This window comes from Asparagus officinalis, chromosome 7, assembly GCF_001876935.1.
Source record: "Asparagus officinalis chromosome 7, Aspof.V1, whole genome shotgun sequence".
Taxonomy (NCBI): Eukaryota; Viridiplantae; Streptophyta; class Magnoliopsida; order Asparagales; family Asparagaceae; genus Asparagus; species Asparagus officinalis.
This window is the reverse complement of record NC_033800.1, coordinates 77,467,506-77,477,724: the sequence shown is the minus strand read 5'-3', so window position 1 is coordinate 77,477,724 and position 10,219 is coordinate 77,467,506. Positions and strand designations below refer to the sequence as shown.

General features: G+C 42.2%; 1 protein-coding gene across 1 annotated transcript; it reads left to right on the top strand.

Moving 5' to 3' along the window:
* LOC109850545 (LRR receptor-like serine/threonine-protein kinase GSO1) lies at nucleotides 526–3,583 on the top strand. The gene has a single exon (XM_020420570.1). The coding sequence runs from the start codon at nucleotides 740–742 to the stop codon at nucleotides 3,578–3,580; it is 2,841 nt and encodes a 946-aa protein (XP_020276159.1). The 5' UTR covers nucleotides 526–739; the 3' UTR covers nucleotides 3,581–3,583.

The window sequence follows — 10,219 nt, the reverse complement described above, 5'->3', positions numbered from 1 at the left end:
TTTGAAGATACGTGGCACCCTACACGTTTCTTATACCAATGGTCACTAGCTCCACCAAATCCCTATCCAAAGATACACAACATCAATAGTCAAGAGGATGGCTACAGACTGGACTAAGATTTGTTTCTTTTTATAACATATTGACACCACGTGACATCCTTCGGACAAACAAAATATAGATTACTGAGAAATAACTTTCATTTTGAAATCAAGAGGTCAAGGCGATGATAAAAAGTAGGGAGGCGTTACAGCAGGNCCTCTATCATTATTCTAAAGAGTATGTATCTCCGCTCAATCCATGAAGGTAGACCCCTCCCTAGAGTTTCCAATAGGACGCTTAACTAGAAACACGTGTTGACTCCTTGATATATAAAACGAGGAGAATTTGTACACGGCTTCATTATTAAATCTTCAACAGACCAGAAGTGAGAGATCTACGCTGTGCACAAACCGCTGACAGCACATACACCTATTCTGCCGGCACGGCCTTTTTCTTATTCCCCAGTTCCCATATGCAGACATCAAATACAACACGGACACTCATTTTTATAGTATTTACTCAACAAATGCACTAAAACTGTCTCCAACAGAAATCATGAGGCTCATGCTTCTCATTTCTCACATGCTATCTAAAATTAGAGATTAAAATACAACTGTTTCTAGCCTAAAACATGTACATATAAAGCGCACACAGCACCTGAAACAAGCGAATCAGGCGCTTACCTCTCTAATCTCCACAATGCAAATCCTAGCCTTCACCATCCTCTTCTTCAACATGATCCCTCTCTCAACCTCTTGCGTCCCTGATGAAATCGGCGCCCTGAGAGATCTCAAGCTGGGCCTTGAAGACCCCAGCCGGCGGCTGGCGTCTTGGACCGGAGATGACTGCTGTTCATGGGCTGGCGTGGGCTGCGACAATCGAACCGGGCATGTCGTTAGGCTTGACCTGCACACCCGTACGTCAAATTATAGCATGAAACTCAATGGTGCGTTCAGTTCATCAACGATTTTCCTGAAACACTTGCAGTACTTGGATGTCAGTGGAAATGACTTCAAGGGTTCTTCAGTTCCTCCATTTATTGATTCCTTTACGGAGTTGAGCTATTTGGACCTCTCGAATGCAGGATTCTATGGTACTGTGCCTCCTCAAATTGGAAACATTTCAGGTTTGCGACATGTCGATATCTCTGGAAATTATTTCTCTGATGATGATAACGGCAATGCTGGGTGGTTCCAAGCATTGAGCAGGCTCAGTCCTTTAGAGTTCTTGAATCTTGCTGATTGTGATCTCAGTATAATTCCTCAGTCTCTTTCAAATGATAATGTTTTCAGATCCTTGTCATTCCTTGATCTCTCTAGTAACAGCTTCAACTCCTCAATCCCCGACTGGGTTTTCGCTATTACTAGCCTTCAACACCTTGATCTCTCTGGTAATTCTTTCCAAGGCCCTATACCTTCGTCCGTCGGAACTTTAGGTTCCCTCAAATTTCTTGGTATTTCTAGTATCCAAAACATTGTTTCAATACCCAGTGAACTGGGAAATTTGTGCAACTTGAAGTTCTTGGACCTTTCCTACTCACCTCTGAGGACTGAATTAATCAAATTGGAGAGGATTTTTTCAGGATGTATCCGAAACAGTTTGGAGTATTTAGATTTCTCTGGCTCAGAACTCTCTGGTAAATTGCCAGAATGGATTGGAGAAATCAAGAATCTGAAATCACTTCAGTTGTTCCGTAACTCAATTTATGGTTCGGTACCTGATTCTATCGGCAGGCTATCTCATTTAGAGACATTGCACATCAGCAGCAATTTATTGAATGGAACCATCACCAAAAGCCTCGGGCAACTATCTAATCTTTTGTCGCTCGATCTTTCTGAAAATTCTTTACATGGTGTCCTTTCTGAAGTGCACTTCGATAATCTGACACGGTTAGATTTTCTCGATTTGTCTTCGAATTCGTTGATTATTGAAATTGATTCAGACTGGATTCCGCCTTTTCAACTTGAATACTTATCTCTGGGTCATTGCAAGATTGGTCCTAGCTTTCCTTTGTGGCTGAGTAACCAAAACAATCTTACTTACTTAGATTTGTCTCAAACCGACATTTCTGATACTATGCCAGATTGGTTCTGGAGCTTAACTTCGAAGCTCAACTATCTGGATCTTTCGAACAATCAAATCCTTGGAAAACTGCCAGACTCTTTGGTGCTCGGTGATGGTGATTATGTGCAAGTTTTTCTAAATTCAAATAAATTCTATGGTGGTGTTCCACGAGTTCCTCCAAATGTTGCAAGGTTGAGCTTATCAAACAATTCCCTTTCGGGGCAAATTCGTGCTAGCATTTCTGACGAGAAGTCTATACTGGAGTTAATATCATTCTCCATGAATAAATTGATCGGTACAATACCCTCATCATTTTGCAAGCTGCGTAAATTGCACTATCTCGACGTTTCAAGCAATCATCTCTCAGGCGAGCTCCCTAATTGCTGGAACCGATCATCAGAATATTTACAAGGTTTAGATTTCTCAAACAACAACTTCACCGGTAAATTTCCTCGCTCAATTTGCTTATTGCCATCGCTTATAACGTTACATTTAAGCAACAATGAACTCACTGGAGAGCTCCATTCCTCATTGAAGAGTTGCATCAACTTGGTAACTCTTGATCTCAGTTTCAATCGATTCAATGGAGAGATACCAACCTGGTTAGCAGAAAGCCTCAACAATCTAAAGATTTTGAGTTTACGGTCTAATTTGCTCAGTGGCAATATACCTCCTCAGTTATCTAAACTCGCCTACCTTCAGATTCTCGATCTAGCATGCAACAATCTATCAGGCCCTATACCACGAAGCTTTGGCAACTTCACTACCATGAAGAATGCCGAAAGCTCACTGGCTCCCGTCTTAACTAGCTTCATCAATTTCGATGATCATATGCAATTGGGCATCAATGGAATGGACCTTCAATACAAAGGCTCGCTGTCGCTGTTAAAGACCATAGATCTGTCTGATAACAACTTGTCAGGAAAAATACCTGCAGAGTTAGCAGACTTAGTTGGATTGCAGAGCCTGAACTTATCGAAAAACCATCTAACTGGAAAAATCATTGAAGATATAGGAAACTTACAGCAATTAAGGTCTCTCGATTTGTCAAGAAATGAGCTGTCTGGTGAAATTCCACCAAGTTTGGGTGAGCTAACATTTTTGGGTCTATTGAACCTGTCATATAATGAATTATTAGGGAGAATTCCATCTGGTAATCAGCTCCAGGCCCTCCCTTATCCTTCAATATATGTGGGCAACAGAAACCTCTGTGGATTTCCCTTGTCAGAATGCGGAAGTGGTGATAAAACTCCATCTCCAACGAGCTCGATTGGTGAAGATGAAGTAGATGAAATTGAGTGGATTATTGCAGGTTTTGCTCCAGGTTTTGGGGTGGGTGTTTCAGTAGTCTGTTGGGTGTTGATTTTTCACAAGAAAACGAGAGATGCGTCTTTTAAATTGTTAGATAGTGTTTGTAATAGCCTTCCATTTGTAATATCCAGACAATCTCATGACAATAAAAACTCATTGACTTGATTTTGTGGTTGTGCACACTTCTTTATTAATGTGAAACTCATCTCACTTTCTGTCAATCTTTTTTGAGTTATCGCTGAACTGTTAAACCTTTTGATGATAATTTGATGGTGCTTAAATCAAATGTTAATGCATCTTTTATTTATCTGCCTGACAAGAATTACAGGGTTGAAAATATATAATGTTATAAGAACAGATTGATTTTAGGAGCAAAGTCTGCCTCTAAACAGATGAATTTGTGAAGACAATAAGAAAACTTCAACAATGATAGATGCATATAGAAGTATTCACCATTGAAGGATAAAGAGGGGGAATATAGTAATGCCGATTTATAATGAAACAACGTATAGCCGATATATGCACACAATTATGCCAATGTCTTCTTATAATTAAACATGGGTCTTTTCTAAAGTAGGAGACACATTTAGTACTAGTTTCCATCAGCAACATATTTTCAGATATGTTTGGACAAAATAAACAATCTAAATTTTATAGTTCGGGCTGAGATGCTTGTAAACCAACTGCATTTTTGCAAGAACCACAATCGAATCAAAATGAGCATATTCAACAATGTCCAGTAAAAATGAAACTATCTGAAACCTTTCTATGAATGACATATATGGATAAGTTGTTAGATCTAAACCAAAACTTGAGATCTAAAACCATATAGCCATGATTAATTCAAAGAGATTAACAAAAATCAAAAGAGTGCGGAAGATTATACCTGAATCCATAGAAGAAATCTTGATTTGGGTTTCAATGATCTTCTAACCTTAGGGTTTCTCTAAATCCGAATTTCTCTAGCTAGATGGGGGTGTAGAGAATTAGAGAATGTAACCCTAGGTTAGGGACCATAACCCCTTATTTATAGATGTTGTACTTTTGTAATTTAGCCCCTCAATAAATCACAATTACAACCTGGTATCTGCACATATAACCCCATGACTTATTTAAATACCCCATTAACCCAACTTAATTGATCACTTTAGTGGGTTATCCTGAAAGATAGCAATACACATTGATTAATCATATGTGCCCACAAATAGATTTATTAGATTAAATCCAACAATCTCCCACTTGGGCACCATATGATTCCTTAAACTGTGTATAACCTTATGAGCTCAAAAATTGCTATCACTGAAATGGTATTTCCGAACAATCTCGTCCATTGACTATATCAATATAGGATCAAAGCGGCCTTCGTCACATTTATCGTGACTCGACCCATCAATGGTCACATATACCAATACAATCAAACGACATAGATCAATCATGGATGTGCAGCATGAAAATTACATGCAATGTGATCAGTACATGTCTATTTTTAACTGGTCCTCCTTAGTGAGGTCAAAACCAAACATAATGTAACAGAGTGTCTTAACTGAATACTTTATTCTGATCAGACAATACAACCAAACATAAAGCACTACAATTACAAACTCCAACTAAAACGTATTTGGCCTTTTTTTTTAGATCTCAATTCCCGTATTCGACCTCCTCCACGACCGGGATTGAGATCCGCGGCTGCGACGCTCCGATCTCGGCAGCGAGATCGGCGGCTCCCACTGTGGTCGCCAGATTGTTCGCGGAAAAAATCGTATCTTTCTTTGTTGATTCCATTGCACTCAAGTAATCGCTTATCGGTTACAAAAATCCGGTCTTTTTATAAGATCCGGTTACAACGAGATCAAAAAAGGAAATAAAAATTATAACTTTTCTCTTTTGTCGAACAAATCGCGAGCTCCTGTTTTGCGGTCGCTCGCTTTGTGGGTTCTTTGCCTACGCCGGGGTTTATCCGTCTCGCTTTGTGGGTTCTTCGCCTGCGTCGGGGTTTATCCGTGGACCACCGCGAGATCTAGATCCGGTCGGATCTACGCAGTACGACGGGTATTATTTCGCCAAGGAAATAATAGCCGAGGGTACTATTTCACCAAGGAAATAGTAGCCTTTAATTCTCGGGATCAAAAACCAAGCTTTGATCCGGAATACGCCTGCGTAGATCTGAGATCCGGTCCTCTCGAACTCTTGCCTTATTTGGCGTTGACGATCGCCGAGCACCAGATCTGGATGAACAAGTCCTCGAAGTCCCAAAGCTTGGATCTTTTTTTTTTAGATCCGAGTCTTCAATCCAGCAGGGCTTCGCCTCCAAAAAAATCCAACCTCTTTCAAATGAACCAAGGGGGCCTATTTATAGGCTCTCTGAACTGTGCCCGCGCACAGATCTGGGCCGGCCACCTATAGGTGGCCGGCTCTAGGCCGAGCCACTTAGGTGCGCTCGGCTCTGTGCCCCGAGCCACCCGATAGGTGGCTCGGCTTTGGCACGAAGCCCCTTAGGCGTGGTTTTCCTGTTTTTCGGTTCTGTGGTTGATTTGTCTGGATTCGATTCGTTGATCTGATTTGGCAGTAAATCTGATTCCTGATTTGGCAGTAAATCCACTTCTGAGTTTAAGTCCGAAACTGATCTTGATTCGATCGTGATTCGTCCGAGTCCGCTCTTGGTGTTGATTTGAACTCTGATTTGTTCTGAATCCTGATTTGGAAGTCTGGATCCCGATTTGGCAGTAAATCGGCTTCGGTGTTTGAGTTCAAATCTGTTCTGTAGTTGGATGACTCGTTAACTCATCGACCCGTTGGCTTGATTCCGCACGCGAATGGATGCATTCCGTTGCTTGCATGCGATTCGTTAACCTCGTCGCCTCGTTAATCCGCTTCGTTGCGTGTCACTTGGCTTCGGCGTTGTGGACTGACGCTCGTGTTTGGATATGTCGTCCGATGGTTCGTTGGTTTGTCGAATCACCATGCCGAGCTGTTCTAAGGGACCTATAGGTAGTTTTATACGCCTACAGATACCCCCTCCAAAGTATTTCCGTCTCGTTCTTTTATAGAAGAGTCTAGAATACTTTGGATATGATTGTCCCATTCTTCGATTGGTTACGACGGGATATTTGGAGTGGCTTCCGTTCTTGATTCCTTCAGTCCCCCAGGCTGTTCGGTGCTTTGTCGAATGTCTGTAAGGGTTCCGGTGCTGCATTTATTGTCTGACCGTCTGTCGGAATTTTGAATTTAATGTCGATCCTCAATTTTCTGACTTTTTAGCTCGAGTTGGTTATTTCAACATAGAACTGACCATCGGTCGTCGGCGTTGAATCTTCATTTACAACGCGTTGTCCGGCGTTTGAGCTTCTTTGTGACGCGTTGTCCGGCGTCCAAGCTGGAGTATACACAGTTTAAGCTCTTAAGGAATTGGAGCGTGGCGGATACTCGAGTCACGAGACCAATCTACGGAGTTGATACATCTATGACTCGTATTTATAGAATTTTTGGCAAATTCTCAGCCATCAACGGGTTTGATGAGCCTTTTCCGACTATCGTTTGAGTCGTGCTAGTATGCGGATTGTTCAAGTCCGTTCCGCATGTGACGTTAAGCTAAAAGAGTTAACCCTTTTAGTGCTACGATCTTGAATACGTAGACTTCGTCTTTCTCCTGTGAAAAGACTAAACAGCAACGTGTATGAGACGTTGACTTAGGATTTTTGGCAAATCCTCAGCCTTCAACGGATTTGACGTGCTCTTACCGACTACCGTTTGAATCGGGCTTACATGCGGATTGTCTAAATCCGTTCCGCATGTGACGTTGTGCTAAGAGAGTTAACGCTCTTAGTGCTACGATATTGAATACGTAGACTTCGTCTTTCTCTTCGCCATTGTTACGGGAATAGGCTGCCCAGCAACGTGTATTAGACGCTGACTTATCCCTACTTAGGCTTCGGGATAGAATACCCCAGAATCGAACTCTGGTGTCTTTTTCCACGGAGAAAGACTAAATCGGCGACGCGTGTTAGGCGTCGGCATATCCTTTCTTAGGATTCAGGATGAAATTCCCCATGCGTGTAAGGTATGGATTTTGGTGTTATTAATAACAACCTGCCACAATATTGAATATGTGAACGGGTGTTCTTTTTAACGGTTAAGAACTAACCGGCAGCGCGGGTTAAGCGCAGACTTATCATTGCTTAGGTTTCAGGATAGAATACCCCAGAATCGAACTCTAGTGTCTTTTTCTACGAAAAAAGACTAAACCGGCAGCGTGTGTTAGGCGCAGATTTATCCCTGCTTAGGATTCGGGATAAACTTCCTAGGATAAATCCTAGATTGATAAATTTTGGAAAAGATCAGTGCGGGAAAGGAAAAATTTTATATTCTATTTCCCGGTCTTCTTTTGGGGTGAAGGCGAACCCGGAAAACAAGGAAGGAAGAATTTTATATTCTATTCCTTGATTCTGGAAAGGAAGAATTTTATATTCTATTTCCAGCGCAAAAGAAACTAGAAGTGGGATCTCCACTCCGAGAATCTGGAAAATCTAGATAAACTTACCTTTTATAGGATTGGTTATCTAGTATGAAAGATGAGTTTTTCGTTTATCGAAGTGAAATTTCAACTTCGGTTATAACCATGAGAAGGCTTAACCAAAGAGAAAAAGAAGGGAGTTCTTTCGTTTATCGAAAGGGGACTCCGAAATGAAAGTGGGCCTCTTATTCATGGAAAGAGTCAAGAGGGCCAGGAAGACATTTTTGGTGGACCCACTGTCAATTGAAATTGATCAGTGAGGGATTTTGGTGGTGAAAATGATTTTGGGTTATCCTCTAGAATATTAAGTGTAATATTCTTCAAGGAACTTCCCGGTAAATGGGTTATCCTGAATGTACTAGGGATAGTACTTTTTCAGGAACTTCCCATTTATTGGCATTAATTGCCTGGTGCCTTCTTGAGTAATCAGGCGATATGCACCGTTTGAGTAGACTGTGTCTATCACAAACGGTCCTTCCCATTTGGGTTCAAATTTACCTTTCTTCTTGGAGTTGAGGATTATCGGTCGGCGAGCAGCGAGGACCAGATCTCCTTCCTTGAAGCTTCTCTGTCGGACTCTTTTGTTAAAAGCCCTAGATATTCTGGCTTGATAAAACTCAATGTGTTGTTGAGCTTCCAAGCGCTTTTCATCCAACATTTCGAGTTCTTCGAGACGTTTCTGATGTTGTTCTTCTGTCGTCATTTCGGTTGCGAGAGCGATCCGAAGGGATGGGATTTGAATCTCCAATGGTAGCACAGCTTCACATCCGTATACCAACGAATACGGGGTGGCTCCTGTAGGTGTGCGTATGGTGGTGCGATAAGCCCAGAGTGCTTCACCGAGTTTATCGTCCCAGTCTCGTTTATTGGTCTTCACGAGCTTTGACAGGATCTTAATGATCGTCTTGTTGAACGCCTCAGCTAATCCATTCGCAGCGGGATAGTAAGCTGTTGACGAAATATCTTCAATTTTGAACTTGTCACAAAACCTGACGAAGGCGTTGCTTATGAACTGTGGACCATTATCATGAATGATCCGTCTTGGCACACCATGTCGGTATATGACATGATGCTTGATAAAATTGATGACGTTGTTCGTCTTCACTTCTCTAAGCGGAATTGCTTCAGCCCACTTTGAAAAGTAGTCCGTGATTGCAAGAATGAATCGATCACCTTTGACTGAAGGGGGAAAAATAAGACCAATAATGTCCATACCCCATGTCTCGAACGGCCAAGACGTGGTTGACGTGTGCAACTGCTCTAGCGGTTGATGCATATAATTTGCATGTATTTGACAAGCATGACACTCTCGGGCGTATTCGATTGCGTCACGAACCATTGTTGGCTAAAAATATCCCATTCTCCTGATGCGATCATACAGTTTGGGACCGGGCTGATGCGCACCACATTCTCCTTCGTGCGCTTCCTTAAGAACTTCTTCTGCTTCTTTGTTCGAAAGGCATCGGAGTAACAAACCATCGTACCCTCTACGGTATAACGTATGGGTCTCGGTATTGTAGAAGAATCTTGGCGCTCTTCGGCGAATTGATTCCCTTTCTTTTATGTCTTTTGGTAAAATACCATATTGGACGTAGTCAATGATAGGAAAACGCCAATCTCGGGACTCAGACCCAATTTGAGTTGAATTTACCTCCTTGGCGTTTATGTTTCTATCGTCTTCCTCTTCAATATCCATATCGTATATGGGTATGCAGAGTTGATGCGTCCTTACTGTGACTAATAGTTCAGTTTCGGGAGGCTGCGCAAGTGATACCGCTAGTGCTGCCAGTGCATCCGCATGAGCGTTCTGGAGACAGGGGATGTATTCAATATAGAATTCTTCAAAAGAATCTGCCATTTTAATGGCCTCCTGGTGGTACGGGATCAGGTCTTGGTTCCTGACTTCATACTCTCCACGGACTTGGTTGACTATCAATTGAGAATCCCCAAAAGCTTCGAGATATTCGACCCCCAGCTCTTTGGCAAAACTGAGTCCAATGAGAAGCGCGTTGGACTAGTCAATGAATAAGCTCGAGGCATCACGTGCTTTCCCGGGGAGATTAAGACAACCCCAACCCCGGAGGAAACTGTAGAACCTCCCGGGGTTATTACCCTATTAACTGCCCTCGAAGCACCATCGAAATATATTTGCCATACCTGCTGGTGCGACGTAGTGTTAACCTCGTGGGTTTCATCCGGCAAGTCATCATATACTTCTGCCGTATCTGTGGTTGGGTTTGCCGCCAAAAGATCGCAAATTGCTTGTCCTTTGATCGACTTCTGCTGTTTGAAGT

Bases quoted from the DNA above. Each gene is read 5' to 3' on its own strand.
- LOC109850545 (XM_020420570.1), top strand. From the start codon at position 740: ATGCAAATCCTAGCCTTCACCATCCTCTTCTTCAACATGATCCCTCTC.